The 22065-nt window shown below is 40.3% G+C and overlaps 1 protein-coding gene across 3 annotated transcripts in view; it reads right to left on the bottom strand.

The window, feature by feature from the left end:
* kif21b (kinesin family member 21B) overlaps positions 1 to 22065 on the bottom strand; it is a 217739-nt gene that overhangs the window by 85692 nt on the left and 109982 nt on the right. For all 3 annotated transcript variants that reach the window (XM_069941774.1, XM_069941776.1, XM_069941775.1), the window contains 2 exons: positions 3694 to 3916; positions 695 to 877 (listed from right to left, as the gene is read on the bottom strand). In XM_069941774.1, coding sequence (XP_069797875.1) covers positions 695 to 877; positions 3694 to 3916 — 406 coding nt within the window. The remainder of the gene's footprint in view (positions 1 to 694; positions 878 to 3693; positions 3917 to 22065) is intronic.

Here is a 22065-nt window from a genome sequence, read left to right as displayed (position 1 = left end):
CCAGCAATGGTGTCACCCAGGATGAAGAGCTGGTTGACGCTATTCACCATCGTATCCTTATCCCTGCTTAGTAAGTCAAAGGCTTTATCAGTAAACTTGAGGGTGAGGGGGGTTAATTATCTATAATGTTATTGTTCATCTTTCAGGTGACTCCATGGAGGGGGAGAGACCTGCAGCTGCAGTTAAATGTCTTCAAATAAAGTAAAATAAAGTAAAATGCTTTAAAGTTTTATATATTCATGCAAGTGAAGTTTGTTCAGTGTAAGTACAGTGTAGTACTTTTGTCTTTTAAACTGTTTATTCTTAATGCAGGAGAATTACCTAGGCATTGTAAGAGTAAGTTTTAAACAACCAGAAAAGACACATCCAGCATCTATCAATCCCCATAGGTGCCAGATACCAGGGATTATACTGCAAATAAACTGATGCCCTTGTGTTTTCATTTCATAGGGATACAACACAGTAACAGGCCCTTCCAGCTCACTAGCCCACGCTGCTCAATTACACCTGTTTGACCCATTAACCTTCTAACTCCATATGTCTTTGGAACGTTGGAGAAAACAGGAGCACCTGTGGGAAATCCATGTGGTCACGGCGAGAATGTACAAGCTCATTATTACTCTGGTGGATTTGAATCTAGATCACCAGTGTTGTAATGGTATTACGCAAAAATTTCATAAATGTGTTGACGTACCTCAAGAAACTGAGCATTGACTTTGAACTCTGGAGGCTGTTTTCCTTCATCCTGGGCAGCTTGTTTCCGCTCTGCAATTCCTTCAAAAAGATGTTTGACTGCACGTGGAATTATTCCCTGCTCCTCCACTGTGATATTCACGTCAAACCCAGAGCCCATGGTGTAAGTCTTCCCCGAACCTGTCTAAAATTAGAAGTCACACAAGACAGAAACCTCAGGAAAAAAAAATGAAGTTAAGAAATTGTGCCCAATGAGAAATGTGTCCATCTTTTTATAGGGATTTCATGAGAAAAGAGATAAATTTAACCAAATTTTACAGGGTAATCCCATCTGAGGACTTATCACATGTGATAAAGGATAACCAGATGAAGATGTTAACGCATGCCCAGTAGCACATCACAAGGCATTATTAATTTCATCTGCAATTTATTCTCACCTGTTCAAAATTATTTTTAGAATATAGTGCTTATAGGTGTGCATTTTCATTGATATAAAAGCAAAATATAGAACTTCAGCACAGAAACAAGGCCCTTTGGCCCTTCTAGTCTGTGCCGAACCATTTTCTTTTGCCTATTCACACTGACCTGCACCCAGTCCATAGCCCTCCATACCTCTCCCATTCATGTACCTGTCCAAATTCTTCTTAGATGTTAAAATTGAGCCCACATTCACCAACTCAGCTGGTAGCTCCTTCCACACCTCCACCACTTGCTGTGTGAAGAAGTTCCCCTTAAACATTTCCCTTTTTACTCTTAACCCATGTCTTCTGGTTTGTATCTCACCTACCCTCAATGGAAAAAGCCTACCTATATTTACTCTGTCCATCCCTCTCATAATTTTAAATACCTCTTTTAAATCTCCCCTCATTCTTCTACGCTCCATGGAATAAAGTCCTAACCTGTTTAACCATTCTCTGTAACTCAGTTTCCAAAGACCAGGCCATATCTGAATAAATCTTCTCTGCATTCTTTCTACCTTATTGATATCTTTCCTGTAGTTATGTGATCAAAACTGCACACAATACTCCAAATTTGGCCTCACCAATGTCTTATACAACTTTACTATAACATCCCAACTTTTATACTCAATACTTTGATTTATGAAGGACAATATGCCAAATGCTCTCTTTACAACCCTATCCACTTGTGATTCCACTTTCAGGGTATTATGAATCTATATTCCTAAGTCTCTCTATTCTATCACACTCCTTAGTGCCCTACCATTCATCATGTATGCCCTCTCTTCATTTGTCCTTCCAAAATGCAATCTCTCACACTTGTCTGTATTAAATTCCATCAGCCATTTTTCAGACCATATTTCCAGCTGGTCCAGATCCCTCTGCAAACTTTGAAAAACCTTCTTTGCTGTCCACAACACCTCCAATCTTAATGTCATTTGCAAATAATGAATTTTTTGCAAGATTTCACCAGGTTTTAGTCTGAAAGACATGTTTTATTTTTATTTGTAGGAATTCCTTCATGTTCAAAGTATGGATTTAGTTTTATAAAAAAAGACAATGAAATTTACTTCCAGTTCTTCCAATTTCCCTATTTATATGACGACAGAACTGGTGCATTTTGGAATTTATGATGACATCTGTTGTAGCGACGATTTTCCTTTATAATCGCTTGGAGGATATCAGAATGTTGTTTTGTCTGACTCGTTCAAACAAATCCATACTAAAGTTGAGTTTATAGAAGTTTATTAAACATTGTGGATGTTATTATCAGTTGCTAGACATTGTTACAAGCCATTAAGTGTTGTTAGATAGTCAATAAAATTGTCAGAACATTCTAATTCCTTACCATTTCGTAGAACAAAGGAACTAAACTAACACATGTAATCTCTCTAACAAGCCGAAAGACCTTGGCTTTAAGATGTTGCTAGGAGACACTTAAAATATGTAAACAAGATCTTGAAAGCCACAAACAGGATTGCTTGCAAATTTGCAATCCATTACATCAGTATTGTGCTGTGAAACACGAAAATCTGCAAAAGTCGTGATCGAAGTAAAAACACAAAAATGCAAGAGGAACTCAGCAGGTCTCGCAGCATTCATAGGTGGTAAAAATATTTAGTTTAATTTGGACATAGAGCATGGTAACAGGCCCTTCTGACCCATGAGCCCGTGCCAACTAAATATCCCAATTAATCTACAATCCAGGTACGCTTTGAAAGGTGGGAGGAAACCGGAGTAATTGGAGGAAGTCCACGCAGACACAGGGAGAACATACAAACTCCTTACAAACAGTGATGGATTCAAACTTGTGTTGCCAGCACTGCAATAACATTGCACTAACTACTACACTAACCATGCCACCTATAGGCTGAGGCCCAAAACATTGGTTCTTTATTTTTTTTTCCTTCTATGGACGCTGGGAGACAGGCTGAGTTCCTCCAGCGTTTTGTGTTTTTACTATCTGTATTGTGCTGACTTTTCCCTTGACACAAGACCATTAGATGGAGGGAAAGCCTAGCGGTATTTAGCGAGGGGTGTGTAGGATATGGTGACAACCATTCAGTGGCATATGGTATGTTAAAAAAGAATGGCTCACAACCATTGAGTTTACTCATGGTTCCACGCCCGCAAAGAAACGACAGAGTGGCTGCTTGCAATGTGACGTCTCAGGCGCTGTTCTACTGGAGGGCCGTGTATAGTTGCGTACATGTTGTGATTTCAATACCTATTCAATTGCAGCAATTTGAAGGCTTGTTCCTGGTTAAATCAATGGCATGATTAAGCCTACAATTATATTTATAGTTGATGAGTTATTATTATTGGATCATGTGGGGAAACCATAAGGTTTAAGCAGGTCCACATGTATTATACTGAAGGAACCAGTCTCCTTGATAATTAACAATGCAGTTAATACAATTCATTATAGAACTGTAGCCTTCCAATACATTTCAAAATAAATATCAGACAACCAACAAAATGTAACACATTTTTAAAATCACCTCATTTTCCCAGTATGCCATTGCCTTACTTTTATTCTTACCTGCCCATAGGCAAACACTGTTGCGTTATATCCTTCAAAGCATCCCTCCACAAGTTTATCGATGCAAGATTTATAAACCTCATCCTGTCTGGCATCCATATCAAACATAAAGTCAAATGTAAAGGCCTTGTCTTTCCCCAGGATAACCTGTGGTTCCCCTGGTGTAACCAATGTACAAATATGACATCCCTCGATCTTCTCTTTGGCTGACTGTGGACGGACCCTGAGGCAGGAATAAACAAAATAATACTGTCAACACTTAAAATTTGTTACTTTTGTTTTCACAGAATATAATCAAAGAAAAAAATCATGAAGAAAAGCAAATCTTTCAGCAGTTTATGCATTGGAATGTTGCACAGGCCATTTTAAAAATAATTATTTCAGCATTAAATATTCCTTAAATAATGTTTTCATTATGTTTAAGCATATAAGAACTTTGAATAAATTTGCATGGTCTCAGCAGACTTTTGCTAAACTTTCAGGATAATATTTCCTTTAAACCATGCCTTGTAAATAGACAAATGAAGCATTTCTAGAAGGCTTACTGTTGTCTCATGCGGCCATTCGCAACAGTCTCCCTGGGGGCCATAGCACATTTAAGGGGGAGGCCATGGAGTGAAATCATAAAATATGGTTTTTTTTATGCAGTCGGTAGCAGAGAAGTAGAGAAGAAACCAACTAAACTTGACTACTTCACAGGGAAGGAGGCCCATAAACTTTGAGCAGAGTCCTAAGCGGGCTGTAGCCAAAAACAAAGGTTGAGAATGACTGATCTAATGGGCTGTTGGTGACTCGAGGCGGGGAAACCACGTAGGCTGCAGCCGACTGCAGTCAAGAGACTCACGCCAGGCTGTGAACTACTGGAGAGGTACCAGGTATCTGAATCAGGATACGAGAGGGTGCGAGAGAGTTCCTGATTGTGATAGAGATCTGCATCTGGAGCTCCGTTTGCTGAGTTTGGACTGAAGATTGTAAGAATGCAGGAGGCAAGCCCATGGACTGGGTGTGGGAGGGGGGGGGGGGAACTTGTTCTCTGGCTGAAAGGGTGCTGGGCAATTTCTGCTGAAAGCGAATATTTTTCTGTCTTATGGAAGACTAAAGAAAATTTTGTGTCATATCACATTTTCTGTTTTATTAAATGACAATAAAATAATATTGAATCAATCCCTCTATCTACTTAAGGAAAATGCATCAGAAGATATTTCACAGAATCAGAAAACAAAAAGGCTATTATTGAAGAAAATCTTTCAGTAATTAAACTAATGCACAGATGATCAATGAATTTTAATATTTCATTGAAATTTAAGTTGAACTGCACTCAGCTTTGAGAAAAATGTATACCAATAATCCTTTCTGTATCAAAGCATTTAACATCATGACACACAAATAAGGCCAATACTCAGAATGATCAAGTGTATCATATAATCATTAAATTGGTAATAGCAAAGGGCCACATCCCTCAGGATTAGTATTGCAGGAACATTTTTATCTCTTCAGCAGTTCAGGGACACAGCACACAACCAGTAAAATCTGTTCCAATGGTTCTAAAGTCCCTTTCCAGGAGCCATCAGTCTCGAGTAATCGTATCCAATTATCAATAATTTTTTTAGCACTTTAAAATAATAATTATTTTGTGGTTTAGGTTGGTTGGTGGTCTTCACTTCGTGTTCATAGAAGCTGTTTGCAGCACTGACTCCTTATCTCTTGTGGGAATTGCAAACTGCAACCCTCTAGGCAAAGACCCAAATCATTCTCCTGGGTCTCCCAGAGGCATCTAACATTTGCTTGTTTACCAGCTCTCTCTCTCTCTCCCTCTCTTATTTCACATTTGATCCATGCTACTTTGAAATCTCACAGTTCCTCACGTTTTTTTTTGACTGCTTGCTGTTTGGAACCACAGTGCTGCTTTTTAACGGTTCCCCTGTCCTTCCACCTGTGGTAGGTGTGGCCAAGCTATGCAACTGCTGGCCCATTGTACATTTTTAAGTGGCCCAGGGTAAATGTTAAAAATAAAATGGAATTTGGCCTGTCAGAACATATTCTCGAACAATAAATTGCACAAACTTCTTAGTTTCCACACTAGATGTCGCTGCCATTTTGAACAACTACTAGACCAACCACGGAAATTTTACCCATCAATGAAAAAGTAAATATGGAAGAACCCAAAAAACCCCGGAAAATAGCAAAGAAATACTGAAAATTTCAGACAGTGCAGAATGTAATACTTTTTCGTCTGGTTTGCTTGATTTGCAAGGAATCATAAGGCATTAAGGTGGACACTGGAGCCATGAACTATATTCCCTGAGAGGAATTTTCTATGGGACAGGGGTTTTCTGTCTAAAAACAGCATTTTTCTTGAAGTGTAACTGGTTGAAAACTCCCGGGCTTGATATTATTTTGCCCATGAGCCCTGATATTTTTCTGCATGTGGCCCACAATCAAAAACGTTTGGCCATCCCTGACTTGTGGTGAGGCGGTTCATCGCCCAGCACCAGACATTTTATCTAGCAACTTCAACTTCTAACGAGGACATTGCTCAAAATCGTCCACCGCTTGTTTACTCCTGAAAACCCAGCAACATAAAGCTCCCACAACCCTAAAGGTTATGACACATTTTCTATCATGTGCAGTTGAGGCAATTCATTTCCCATTTGTTTTCCGTACTGTAATCCCTTCAAGATTGAAGCTTTAATGCAGTCTGAAAATGCGAATTGAAAGTGTAAGTCAGATTATTTTTAATATCACAGCTGAGAAGTTTCCTCGTATTGTTTACAAATACTCCATTCCAGGAGAGATGTGAATCAAGACTGCTATGCCTCACACTACTAGTAATAAGTGTATTGGTTATTGGAAATGAATCACTGATGAGTAAGATGGAAAATTAACTGTTTACACTTATAATGAAAAGAAAGAAATGCCGAGTGATTCAGCAGAAATGGCAATAGTAAACATCAGGCAGTTCAATTTGGCCAATTTTTAAATCGTTTAAAAAATCAATAGGCTCATAGTTAAATATAGTTACAAGTGGTAAACTGCAAAAGTGCTTCACGTTGAAGGAGAAACTGGGAAAAAATAAGAGAGATGTGTACACACTGAGTCCTTTATGTGAAGTACAGACAGTCCCTGGGTTAATAACATCTGATTTATGAACAACTCGTACTTACGAACCGACAAGCTGGCTGGAAGTAGAATGTCGTCAACTTCTGATTCGAGCGCGGTCAAGTCAGCATCGCGAGAGAGCATGCTGTTTGAAACTCTTGCGCGTTGCTGCCGTCACCCAGCATCGTGAGAGAGTAACATACCACCTATCACAAGTGTGGGGACAGATTCGAAATCGGAATGTACAAATTCAAACATCGCACCTGTACAGCACTGTATACTCTCATTTCGTCTGGTTTACAAATGACTCGTGAACCAACAGTTTGGTGACTCCATACTGCATTCTTGGGTTCAAGGCAGCTAGAAATGAACAGATGCTGCTTTGCAGCTGATACCACCTCCCTCTCCAGCAGCAGAATCTAACCCTGATTCTCCAGCACCAGATCCATCCTCTCCAACAGTAGCCATCTCTCCATCATTTTCTCCTACATCATCCAATTATATATTTTATTATTATGTTTAAGATGTTGTTGTGTATTTGGAAGTGTTTCTTAAGTGTTTTACATGCATAGAAAGGTAAAATATATACTATATATGCTATATACCAAGATAAACATTTGACTAACTGACATTAAATGTACTTGTTCTGACTTAAATACAAATTCGAGTTAAAGACGGACCTAGGTAATGGAACTTGTTTTTAACCCAGGGACTGCCTTACAAATAACACTTTCAGCAAGAAAATCTGCAGATGCTGTGATTGTAGTTTACACAAAAATACCGGAGAAACTCAGCAAGTCACGCGGCGCTTTTAATGTAGCAAAGATAAAGATAATATAACCAACGTTTTGGCCCTGATCCCTTCATCAAGGTATGAGCAAAAAGCTGGCAGGCACCTGAATAAAATGGTGGATGGAGGGCAAAGAGAGGATTACAGGGCCACAGCCAAGTGGTCGGGTGGATGTGGGTGGGAAAAAAAGATGAGAAGGGATGGGGGAGGGAATAGCTGTTTGAATGGAGGGAAGGAGGTGGAGAGCTGAAGGAAAAGAACAGAGGGTTGGGGACTCCCTTGTCTCTCTCTCTCTTCCCCCTCCCTCTGTTTCTTTCCTTCAACTCTCCATTCAGATAACTATCACATCCCCCTACCTTTTCTCACCTTTTTTCTCTTGTACCCTCCCACTCATATTTACCTATAACCGGCTCACTGTAATCAATGCCAGGTCACTCGTCTGAGTGCTACTGGTACCATGTAATACAGTACTACCTGTCGCATGGTCAGGTGGTCGGCGACTAAACCGGCTCCCCCACTAGCTTGCCTGGTGCGGAGGGTGGTAGACACCCTGCAGGACAAAAAAAAAATTATCTGTCAAAGGACGGATGAGCATTCTCATAGGGTCAATGGCCACATAGAAAACACATGCTTCAAAACTTGGTCTAGCCATTCACTGCAACAGCACTTACCCCAGCCATCTTGAACCTCACCGTATTGCTGGATCTAGGAGGGGATGTCAAGACTTGTTGAGTTTCTCTGCCATGTTTGTACAAATAATGAAAGTTTTATATGAAGATCACTCTTTTGATGGCCATTCATATTTTAAAACACAAATATCAGCAAAAGAACAGTGGTTGTGATTTTGGTGGGGGGAGGGGTGGTGCAGGCAACTTGGAAATTCCTCTTGCTAGGAGGGATTTATTTTTTTACATTATTACAAACAACTCTGTTTGGTGTAATTAGGAATGGAGTAAAAAAAAGCATTGAACACCCTTCCAAACAATTGCCCTCAAAGTCATCCATCAATCAGATTAAGGCCACACAGGGGCTGAAAATGTTCTTAAGCTGTAAGAACAAAGCAGTGATGGGCATCAGCAGCGAGCTCGATTCCGAAATTCTGTGGCGCAACACATGCTAACGATGTACAGTAAAACTTCTGGAATTCAAGCAAGTAGCAAAAAAAAAACCGAGGAAAATAAGTACAAAGATTTAAAATAATTAAGAATAAAATAACAGGTAAAAATATGTAAGTATTTAAAATTTAAAGGTAAATGCTCTCTGAAACCTTTGGTGAAGATGGAAGCAAATACTCAGCCAGCAGAATGCCTTGGTTGTACTTTGCTTGTCGCAGCTGTTTGATAAGAGTTGTGTGAAACAGCAATGGCGCCGCTCAAGATGAAGAGCTGGTTGATGCTGCTTGCCTTTGGGGTGACTCCTTATCCCTGCTTAAGAGTTGCTCAGCTCGGAAGTTTTATCTTAAAGTGGGGGGGGAGGGGGAAAATTAATAATCTATAACATTCCTGTTTGCCTTTCGGGTGGCTCCATGGAAGGGGAGGAACCTACAGATGCAGCGATGGTTAAACGTTTTGAATTTACATTTATTAAAATCCTTTAAGGTTTATATATATGCACGCGAAGTTTGTTCAGTGTAAATACTTTATAGTATTTTTTACTTTTGTACTTTTAAACTGTGTCTTCTTAATGCAGGTGTACGTTAGGCATTGCAAGAGTCTCAAGCAACCGCAAAATTCACTTATCGGGCATCTGCCGATGCCCATAGATGCTGGATACCAAAGGTTTTACTATAGCTTATTGCCGAGAGTATTCTATTATTCGCTCTCTGGTGGAAGTAAAATTGCAGCAATTATACTGTCCTCATTATCAAAATGAATATCCTGCTTACACAGACACCAGTGAACTATACATAAATAAACAGTCATAAATAATTATTACAGTATCATACAAGATGCTATCTCTTTGAAAGCAATTGAATAATCATGTGTCATCACTGTTTTCCTGTATATTTAAATCTCTTGTATTTTATTTTGGAAAGTTTCAAACTATAAAGATTTTTTTATATTGTTTTTCCAGGAACGTGTAGTGTTATCCATCATTTTTCAGTCTTTGTCACTGACAAAATGCATTTTAAAACTTAATATCTCAAGATTTTAAACTTAGCAAATAAAGCAACACGTAAGATTTACAATCCATAATTTTTGCAGTTGGACTTGTGAAATATTTCAAGCATATTCTGTTTTCATTTGGAGTTCCCATCAATGTTATCTATCCGTGAGGAAAGGATGGGCCAATTGCTTCCACTTCTCGTGTGAACCAGATATCTTTTTCACTTGAAGCAACTCCTCATTCTAGTACCAGTCTTTCAAAGCTCTCTCTTTATTTGAACAATATGTGGAATAGGAAAATGTTTCCTCTGCATTAAACATGACCCCTGTTTAATGTACTGTACAATTCACACATTAACTCAGTTATCCAGTGGAAACAAACAGATGACATTCTCAAATGGTTGATACTGTGATATTCTTGCAATCATTATCACGACCAGCAACTTCTTACTGAATGACATTCTGGCAAAAATCCTAACTCCCATTCTCTCCACAGTTTGCTCTCTTCATCTGCTACGGTATCAACTCTATGTATTCACCTGAAACATCGTGCAAAGCATGACAAACACGTCCATGACCTCTGCTATGCAAATGGTTAAAATATCTTCATTTGGGAATTCAGATTTTTTTAAAAACTGTGCTCTGTTATTACATTTTTGTCCAGTGGAACCCCCATTATCTGGATGCCACATATTTGAATTTCTGGTTTATTGAGACTCACTCTTCCAATGCCTGAGTAATACAAAGTTTAAAAGTCAGAAGACAGTGCAAAATCCTGAATAATTTGAAAAACAAAATCAGTACGGTAGTCTTTAATTATATAAAGTTCATTTTAATCATGTAATGCCCGTAACTTAAAAAAATTGAATGTGACCCCCCCCCCCACGTCGTCGCTGCCACTATAACAGCAAGCTGCTACGCTTACCCACTTTGACGACATAATTAAACTGCCCTCCCCAAGTTTACAGGTAAAGCCTCACCAATATACCTAATATGAATAAAGATTTTTACTAGGCAGGGATAGGGAGATACTTTGGGATAGTCATCCCAGTGGTGAGCAGTTTTGGCCGGTTCTTCAACCTAGACCCCACTATTTTATTTGAACGCAAATTTATTCAAACAACTGCTGCAGGCAGGTCACGTCCGGACGCTCCTCTGGCAGAACGTTTACCCCCTTCTTCCACCAAGGTGCTGTATATTGCTTGGGAGAACAGTTACTTTTAGAATTTTAAACTTTTATTTAAACCTTTAGTTACATTTTTATTCAGTTTAAATCAGATTTATTTATTTATTTATTTATTCTGTAGTCCCCCCCCACCCAACCGCTCTCCCCGGTTTTTTAAATTCCAGATAATGGGGATTCTACTATATATTCCAAATATTATGTTTTAATGTTTAATCAAATGCATTACCGGAAGGAAAGAGAAATGGGAAAATAAAAAAATGGGAACTCAGGGAATAGACAATCTTGCTGCTATTATTAATCATTGCCAGGTACCTGATATATAATTGTGCAGCTCCCTTCAGATTGACCATTTACAATATAATAGGGTTGGCCAAACTTGCTTAACACAAGTGCCACATACAATAAACTTCAGATGTTTGAGAGCCGCAAGACATGAAAAATATATTACGTACACAGTTTTTGTATTAGTTTCAATAATTTAAATGTACGCATGTAATAGTTGAATTTTGTGTGTCAATATTTAGGATACAATTTAGGAGGTCGACTATTTACACACACACTACTTTTGACTGCGGTAAGTGCCTTAGTTGTTTGGGGCGTTGGGAGCTCGGTCAGGAGAGTGACCGGGGCATTGGTAGCTCAGGTGGGTGGACGTCTGGAGCGCAGGTGAAAGTTCACAGACTGGACATCGGGAGCTCGAAAGGGTAGGCAGCCAGTGCCTAGGAGAGAGTCCATGGTCGGGGCATTGGGAGCGCGGAAGGTGGGAGGCCTGCATCATACTTACACTTCGCTAATCCCACTGCCCACCACATGCACCACAATTACACAATTGTAAATCACATCAGTAACACTGCACCATCAACATACTTCCACAATCTTCACATTCATGTCAAAAAACAGTATGAGGCTTGTGAGCCACACTTTGTGCCATCTCTGCAATATAACATGGCTAAAGCTGGGAAGAAAGGAGATGAAAACACAGAAATGTTTGAAGAACATAGCCGATCTCACAGCATGCATAGGAGGTAAAGATATACTACTAATGTTTCGGACTTGAGTCCTTCCTCGAGGTGTGAATGAAAAAAAGTCAAGCATCTGAATTAAAGGCTGAGGAAAAAAGGGAGGGGGGGGAGAATTGTGAGGGGATAAGTACAGATCAACTAACAAAAGGTGTGATATGATATGATAAGAGGAGAGGTGAGAATAATATTTTGGCTTTGTGAAAGGACACAGAGGGAAACGGTGGAAGAGTGAGATACAGAGCTAGAAGACAAGAGATATGGGGGAAGGTGGGGGTGGGTGTGTGGGGTGTTCTAATGGAAACCAAAGAAGTCTATGTTAATGTCATCCAGTTGGAAGGTGCCAGACAGAAGTTGAGGTGTTGTTCCTCCAATATGTGAGTGGTCTCTGTCTGGCAGTGTATGAGACCATGGACAGACATGTCAGCAAGGAATGGGACGGGGAACTGAAATTCCAAAAGAGGTGAACCAAGTCACAAACACCATCTGCTCCCTCTCTTATAGAAAATATAGGATTATGAAGGGCATGGATAGGATAGATGTAGGAAGGTTTTTTGAGCTGGCCGTGGAAACTAAAACGAAAGGACACAGTCTCAAGATTCGGGGGAGTAGATTTAGGACAGAGATGAGGAAAAATAGTTTTTCCCCAGAGAGTAGTGAATGTTTGGAATTCTCTAACCAGGGAAGTGGTTGAGGCTGCCTCATTAAACATATTTAAAATTCGGTTAGATAAATTTTTACATGATAGAGGAATTAGGGGATATGGGGAGAAGGCAGGTAGGTGGAGTTAGGTCATAAATTACATCAGCCATGATCGTATTGAATGGCGGAGCAGACTCGATGGGCCATTTTTGGCCTAATCCTGTTCCTACTTCCTATGTTCCTATGTTCCCGAGCCATTTCTCAGCATCATTCTATACTATTAATAGAAATTCATACTTAATATCTTTTTTTAAACTGAAAAGAGTACATTACCATACAAAGTGCTGTGAATTTTAAATGCATGCGACAATAACATATCTATTTCAACACCAGTATGAGCTTTAAAATACATTCTCATTCATTATTGTTTTAAACCCCATGAAAACTTTCATGTAATATTAAACTCGACCATAAAATTTTTAATGCTAGAGTTAGCCAAGCCAGTTCAGCTGCCAACTGTTGGATGAGTGGGCCAAAATGCAGAAGCCAAACGACAAAAGCAAAATCCAAGTTCACTAAACCAAAATCTTTGGCAACATTCTTTCTCCATGCACCTTACTTCAAATCTCTGCAAAGCTACCAACCAGGGGATCTACAAATGAGTTAACAAGAAAGTCTGAAGATGTTGTGATGGCCATTTACACTAATTTTCTCGAAAAACACATAAAGTCACAGAATGTGTTATGTAGCCAACAGGCCTTTTTCACATTGGCAACCTGCTAACTTGGCATGTGAACAACCCCTTTTAAAATACCGGTAGGGCCATTCACACTGGGCCAAGAAAAACTGGTTCTGTGCGCCCTTTCACTTTACCAATCCGGTTTCGCGGAGCAAAGGGGTCCCCAGTGGTGAATTCCTGAGTGACACATTATGATATTACAAACTTGCAGGCACTGAATGCTTTTGGTCTACAAGGAGATTACCCACATCTCATTCCAGCACCTCCCGGTAAGGGGGGGGGGGGGGTAGGAGGAGGTGTGTTCGTGTTAAAAGTGAGAACGCATGTGAATTTATTTGCAAAAAACGGGTGTGGGAAAATGGGGATAACACACACACACACACACACACACACACACACACAGGCACAGTTTATAGTGAGCATGGGAAAGTGGTAGCGGAAATATAACACATACAATTTATAGCGAATGTGGGAAAGTCACACAGGCAATGAAAATGGTATCTTTCCACCCAATTATCAGAACAGCTTAGAAGTAATTGAGGATTTTTTACTCCGTACATCAACTGTTCAATTTGAACAGCATGTGGATTGTTTGCAGTCGTTCCGACAAATTCCTGTTATTGTTATGGAAGGGAGGGCACGAGGAGAGATAGGAGGTGAGAGCTCTCTGAAGATACAGGGAAGAGGGCAGAGGGGTGGAGGAAAGGAGACTGAGGGATGGGGAAGAGAGGAAGAAAGGGCAGTGGCCTAATGGAAACCTGACAAGTCGCTGTTAATGCTATCCGATTGGAGAATATCAGGTGTTGCTCCTTCAATTTACAGGTGGCCTTGGTTTGGCAGTTCATGAGGACATGGTCCGACATGTCAGCTAAGGGGAGATGCTCATCTTTGCTGAGGACGGAGCGGAAGTGCTCAGCGAAGCAATCTCCCTGTCTGTGTCCAGCCTCCCAGATGTAGAGAAGGACACCACTGGAGCACTGGATGCAGTTCATTACCACCAACCCACACCACTGCAGATTCACATGTGAAGTGTTGCTTCACGTGGAAGGATTATTTGGTCCCCCAAATGGTGGTAAGAGAGGAGATGTGGGCATATGTTGTACTTGCTGTGGGTACAGTAGTAGGTACAAGGGGGGTGATTAGTGGAAAGGGATAAGTGGACGAGGGAGCCATAAAGGGACGGGACCCTGCAGAAGGAGGAGAGGGGAGAAGAGGGAATTTGTTGTATGTGACGGAAATTGCAGACCATAGTATGTTGGATGGGGAGGCTGGTGGGGTGATCAGTGAGAACAAGGGGAATCCTGTCCTTGTTGAATCTAGGGGCAGAGAAGGCTAGGGCATATATGCAGGAAATGGAGGAGATGCGAGCAAGAGCTGAACTGATGGTGGTAGAGGGGAAGCCATGTTGTTTGAAGAAGGAAACATCTCGGATGATCTGGACTGGAAGACCTCGTGCTGGGGCCAGGCACGATGGAGATTGAGGAATTGACCGAAATGAATAGAATCTTTAGAGGGTGTGAAGAAGTGTAAGCGAGGTAACTGTGGGAGTTAGTAGGTTTGTAGAAAATGATCAAAGTGATTGTCCAGGGTTACAACTGGCAATGGTTGATATAAAGATGGTATTTCAAACTCTAAGTCACTGATTTTCTGTGCTGTACCTTATATTCTCAGAAAAAAATTACAGATGATAGACCCAGCAATAAATTGCTCCTTCTGAGCAATATACCTTTTTGTTCCACTCTAACATTCCATCGGGCACACAAAACTCAAAACGGTCAACCAGTTTACCTATCTCGGCTGCACCATTTCATCAGATGCAAGGATCGACAATGAGATAGACAACAGACTCGCCAAGGCAAATAGCGCCTTTGGAAGACTACACAAAAGAGTCTGGAAAAACAACCAACTGAAAAACCTCACAAAGATAAGCGTATACAGAGCCGTTGTCATACCCACACTCCTGTTCGGCTCCGAATCATGGGTCCTCTACCGGCACCACCTACGGCTCCTAGAACGCTTCCACCAGCGTTGTCTCCGCTCCATCCTCAACATCCATTGGAGCGCTCACACCCCTAACGTCGAGGTACTCGAGATGGCAGAGGTCGACAGCATCGAGTCCACGCTGCTGAAGATCCAGCTGCGCTGGATGGGTCACGTCTCCAGAATGGAGGACCATCGCCTTCCCAAGATCGTATTATATGGCGAGCTCTCCACTGGCCACCGTGACAGAGGTGCACCAAAGAAAAGGTACAAGGACTGCCTAAAGAAATCTCTTGGTGCCTGCCACATTGACCACCGCCAGTGGGCTGATAACGCCTCAAACCGTGCATCTTGGCGCCTCACAGTTTGGCGGGCAGCAGCCTCCTTTGAAGAAGACCGCAGAGCCTACCTCACTGACAAAAGGCAAAGGAGGAAAAACCCAACACCCAACCCCAACCAACCAATTTTCCCTTGCAACCGCTGCAATCGTGTCTGCCTGTCCCGCATCGGACTGGTCAGCCACAAACGAGCCTGCAGCTGACGTGGACTTTTTACCCCCTCCATAAATCTTCGTCCGCGAAGCCAAGCCAAAGAACATTCAGAAGGAAAGAGCACAAGAGTGAAGCAAGAGAGAGATTGTGGAAAAGTGGCTTTACAATAATTTCTGTCAGTAAATTATATATATATATATATATGAATTATTCCTAGTGCCTAGCAAATAGAAAATAATCCTTTCATAATTATATAAAATAATTATTAAGGACTCCATGATTATTTCAACATTTGGACATTTTAAATAAGTTGTTCGAAGAAAATAAGTTATATAGTGAGTAATTTTAACAGAGAAACAGTATTGTGCAGCTAATATCAAATCAACCACTTAACATTAGACACTTCTATCTGGAAACAGAAATTTAGAAAAATACACAAGGCTGACTGATCTGATAAAATCCCATTCACACCAAATTAGAAACAGACCCATGATATTTCAATGTAACCCTATACCGTGGCATGATTAGTGTCGTGGACGGCACAGTTAGCACGACACTGTTGTAGTGGCAGCAACCAGAGCTTGAATCCAGTGCTGCTCTAAGGAGTTTGTACATTCTCCCCTTGAATGCATGGGTTTCCTCTGGGTCATACACGGTAAATGGTAATGCACTGAGGAGTGTGGTAGAGTAGAGAGATCTGGGAATGCAGATACCTACTGGGTAATTCCTTGAAAGTGGCGTCACAGGGGGGAGTGCTGTAAAGAGCACTTTTGGCATATTGGCCTTCATATATCAAAGTTTTTGGTATAAGAGTTATAGTAAAATTGAATAAAACATTGGTGAGGCCAAATTTGGAGCATTGTGTGCAGTTTTGGTCACCTAACTACAGGAAAGATGAGATCGAACACACAGAGATTTACTAGGATGTTGCCTGGACTTCAGGAATTGAGTTAAAGAGCAAGGTTAAACAGGCTAGGACTTTATTCCCTGGAGGAGCACAGAAGAATGAGGGGAGATTTGATAAAAATGATGAGGGAAATAGACAGAGTAAATGTAGGTAGGTTTTTTTCCACTGAGGGTAGGTGAGATAAAAACCAGAGGACATGTTAAGTTTGAAAGGGGGAACTTCTTCACACAGAGTGTGGAATAGCTGCCAGCTGCAAGTTTAATTTTAACATTTAAAAAGAATTTGGAAATGTACATGGATGGGAGAGGTATGGAGGAAGATGGACTGGCTGAAGATCAGTGGGACTAGGCAAATTAAAAATGATTTGGCACAGACTAGAAGGGCCAAAGGGACCTGTTTCTGTGCTGTAATATTCTATGGTGCTCTGGTTTCCTTCCTTTGTTCATAAAAAACGTACTAGGGGTTGTAGGTCAATTGGGTGTCATTGGCGGCACGAGCCTGAAGGCCAAAAGGGTCTGTTACTGTGCTGTTTAAAAATTTATTACTTCCAATTAAATCAAAAAGGCTTCTTAATGAAAGCTATTCAAAATACTGATGCAAAGATATCTAAGATGGTTAAAAAAAATTCCTGTTAATTTTTTAAGACCACACCCTTTTGTGGTCCGTGGAAAAAAAAGTGTAGCACTTTGGCAGAGGCCGAATCTGCTCAATAAAGGCCATGCCACCCTTGCTGGGCATGCTCTGTGACCTGTGGGCTGACAACCCATGCAGGCAGCCCACCTTATGGACTTCACTTAGTATTTTTGTTCCATGATTTTAACTTTGTGCATCACACAGAGTTGAGAGCCTTTACATCACCATGTTAGCACTCTATAGACTCTTAACCAATCACAGCCTGTCCAGTGTTCAGAATAAATTAAATATTATTTTCTGAAAGGTTTTTTCATTGTCACTTTCTTCACATTTCTATTCGGGTAACTAGCATCATGCCTTTGGACAGCACATAGCTCTCCAATGTCTCATGTATCACTTTAATCAGCAGGGTGTTATACCTACTGGGTTTTTGCAACGGGTTATCTGTTAACCCTTGTGAGAAACAGAACAGGATGTGTAGATTAGGCACAGGCAGATGTATACAGAGAGGATCTGGGGGAAGTTCCCAACACTTCTGGAAGGGATTAGTGACAAGTAAAGAAAGAGGCTACACAAATGGTGGCCACCTCTTCCCATGTGCTCAGAAGCAGCCATCAAGGAAGGAAGAAGCTAATCTTGCAGATGTAGCCAGGGCCTCATCTACGGAGCAAATCCTTGGTGAAGATGGCACACAAGATGCAAGGTCAGTTGACGGTGGGGCAGAGTTCGATGAAGGCTTGGCAATGGGATTGCTAAGAATGAGGAGAGTGACACTGGGATCATGGAATGCTTCAAACAATCGTGTTCTGGCCATGCCCTTAGCAGCATGAGAGTTGCATAAACTTTCCAACCTGGCTCTGTGCTGCCATATTATACGTGCAAATGACCCTAAGAACTCCTTAGTGTCTTAAAAATAACCTTGTATAGTTTTCCAAAAGGTGCCAGCCAAGTATTGGTTTTAACCAATGGAGTGGGGAGCAAAAGATCCTTGGAATGCGCATAAAGGATGACCTACCCTGGACTCACATCACCTCCTCATTGGTTGAGAAGGCACAGCAGTGCCAAGACCTCCTCATGAAGTTTAGGAGGGCAAGGCTACCCCATCTTGACAACTTTTTTTTACAGGAGAACAATTGAGAGAGTCCTGTCTGGCTGCCTCATTGTGTGATATGATTAGCCACAAAGCATTGGACCAGAAGTCAACACACGGCCAAGAAGATCATTGGGGTTTCTATTTCCTCTATTGACGACATCTACCAGAAGTGTTGTTTAAATAAAGCTCAAAGAATTATAGAAGACTCTTTCCATCCAGAACACAATATCTTTGATCCACTACCACAAAGGAAATGGTGTAGGAGGATCAAATTCAGAATTGCCAGGCTAAGAAATACTTTATTTGCAGAGATTGCGAGATTAATGAACAGCATCCTGTAACCGTCAATTATCCCTAAATATTTATATACACTTATCTTAAATTGCATGTTTATGTATACATGTAATTATGTGCTAACCAGTCTGTAGATGTGTGTGCACTTTGGTCCAGACAAAGACTGCTTCGTCTGGTGTAGATTTTTTTTTAATGACATACAGCACGGTAACAGGCCCTTTTGGCGCAGGAGCCCGTGCTGCCAAATTACACTCAAATTAACCTACACCACCATTTGATTCAGATGCTGGGTGGAAACTGGAGCACCCGGGGAAAACCCACTCAGACATGGGGAGAACGTACAAACTCCTTGCAGACAGCGCCAGATTCGAACCTGGGTCACTAGAGTTGTAATGGTTACATTCTGATAACCGGGCTCCTCAAAGAAGTACAATCAGATGATAATAAACTTGAAAGGAAAGCTTCCTCACATGCTTAAATTATAAATTTTTCCCAATTTAAAGAATAATGTATAGTTTTTTTTTTAAATGAAGGTAAACTATTAATATGATTGTATTCTTCAACAACATTAATAATCAATAAATTAGCTTTTACGTTGTAGTGCATGAACTTTTAAAAGCATACCATCACAGCATTGAACATTTTTGCTGCTCTGCAATTACACATGGTTAATTTACTGGGCAAGTGCTTTTATTTTTTAAAAAAATAGCAGTGCCAAATGATCAACTATAACTTAGATGCTGATGAAGGGCTGACTGGACAAAGAGCAACTGCAGCTCAGCGTTTCATTATCCTCAAGAGATGAAGGTCATTGACTTGCCAGGAAGTTCCTCAAAACATTACAAGCTGCATCTCAAGTACAGCAATAAAACTCAATACAGGAAACCATGTTTGTGAAAGTGAATCATCAATTATTATAACAGAAACAAATTAATATAATAATTAATATGAATAAACATATTCATTCGTTTAAGCATTTAATAATATGCCGGGGAAAGTCAATTATAAATTGCAATTTATTTTCCAACTTGGATTTTGAAATAATTTTTGCACCTATTTTAAAGGACAACTGACCTCCGAAGACTTCATGAACAGAAATACAGAGGCTATACTGCAAGATGCCAAGCCACAGAAAGGATGGCCAGATTACAATTAAGTATTTAAAAGAGCCTGCAAAATTATGGAAAAGGGTCCTGTGATTAGATGAAACCAAGATTAACCCGTATCAGAGTGATGAATAGAGCAAAGTGTGGAGATGAAAAGAACAGGCCAAGATCCAAAGCAGACCACTTTTGCCATGGTTTGCATCTTGCAGTGTAGCCTCTGTATTTCTGTTCATAAAGTCTTCTGAGGACAGTAGACATTGACATATCTGCACCTGCCTCCTGAAGAGTATTTCTGATCTGTCGTACATGTGTTTGGGGATTTTCCTTCATTGTGATGAGAATCCTTCTGTCATAAGAAGTGGAGTTATCCTTGAAATTCCAGTCTCTTAGTGATTATTGAGCTCACTCTTTCTTCTCAATGGTGTTCCAAACTGTTGATTTTGGTTATCCTTGTCTATTACTGTTTTATTCTTGTTTTTTCAGCCTCACGACGGCTTCTTTCACTTTCATTGGCATAACTCTGGTCCTCATGTAGAAAAATGGCAACTACAGGCTGCAAAAGTGATAAAAAGCTTCGAAGCACGCCTAGCTCTCTTTTCCCTGCACCAATGAAGCAATTAAACATACCTGAGTATTCACAAACACCTGTGAAGCCAAATGTCCTACACATTATGGTTCCCTGAAATGAGAGGATGGTGTACAAAAAGTGGTTCAAAAAATATACAAATAATCTTGAATAAAATCTGGAATGTGAACTTCAATAACATGTGAATTGTTTGATTATAAATTAAAAAATGTGGAGCACAGGGGCAAATAAAGGATAAAAAAATTGTCCATCCCAAACATTATGGAGAGCACTTTATTTAAGGACTCTTACTTATGCACTTTATTGATTTTTTAAAAAAAAATCCGTATTGCACAGTTTGTTTGCATTTCATTATTTGCTTACATGTGTAGCTAGTTATTTTTTGCATTGCCAATAAGTGGTACAGCTTGTGGTGCACACAATAATCATGACATGATGGAGCAATTAAACAGCTTGAATTACCAAAAACCTGAGCATTACTGATACACCACTTGGCCAGGATCAAGGTGCAGGAGCAAGAGGAGGGAAGACTGGGCACTCCAGCCTTTATTGGGAAATCCGGGGAGGAGCCAAGGGAGGGATTAGGGAAGGTCAGGTAGGTTCGGACTGGCCAGTCCATACATCTATACAAATGCCTTTCACCACACAGCTATACCCCACTTTACAAAAGCAGAGTGTTCCTATCAAACTTTTCGTAAGCCAAAATGGCATAAACTGAAGACTCATTCTCTACTACTGAAGGCTATTTTCGTAAAAGTGAAAATCCATTCAAATTTCTTTCGGATAACGAACACAGGTTTCTTTGTAAAAAGCAAATTTGCGTAAAGCGAGTATCCGTAAAGCGGGGCATAGTTAGTTTGGCACAGACTAGATGAGCCGAAGGGTCTGTTTCAGTACTGTGGTATTCTCTGCTGTAAGACAATTTTTCAGTAATATTTAAAAGACTAAATCTGATCTCCCTTCCCCATGCAGACAGTCTGCTCCCGCTCAGTCACGGACATTTCAGATCCTCCTTCATTTCTGATTTGTCTAAATACAGTACTTCCTGCAGACACACTGAAATACTTTTCAATAATTTTAAGGAAATTCCTGCTCTGAAAACATTGGACATTTTATAGTGTCTGTAACTGAAACTGCAGATTTAATAGTTTCAACATCAAATGACATGGTAACTTCAGAACATGCTTTTGTGAATCTAACTAATCTTGCGGTTTCCAGTTTCCTTCAAACCTCGGAACTGTGCAGCTGCCCTGTAACTAATGATACCAATATACTATTCCCTGTGCATACCTGATGAATATTTAAAATTGTGGCATAAAAACCATAACGGTCATGTACCTGTAACCAATATAAGAACAAATTCAATGACAGCTTTCTTCCTGTTTGACTAAAACCCAGTGAGACAAAACACTTATGGAGAGAAGAAAATAAAAAGCAGTTTTACAGTGCTTTGAATGCTGGTCTGCTTCAAGAAATCAGAGGTGAACAGCCCGGTTTGACTGGTGGAATGAAAATTGCTTAGAGCTAAGTAAATGACCAATACCACAATGAAGTTTAAGTAAATTAGGAGAGGTGATTTGCAAGAATAAACATTTTCCAAATAAGACTCTGATCTTCTTACACATCATTTGTTCTAAAAAGCCTGCAGAAATGTTGATGAAGAAAAATAAATAAAATCTAGATCTTAAGCAAACTGAAGAGA

The sequence above is a fragment of the Narcine bancroftii genome, chromosome 5, assembly GCF_036971445.1.
Source record: "Narcine bancroftii isolate sNarBan1 chromosome 5, sNarBan1.hap1, whole genome shotgun sequence".
Lineage (NCBI taxonomy): Eukaryota > Metazoa > Chordata > Chondrichthyes > Torpediniformes > Narcinidae > Narcine > Narcine bancroftii.
Note: the sequence above shows the minus strand (reverse complement) of the source record. Positions and strands in the feature narration are given on the sequence as shown.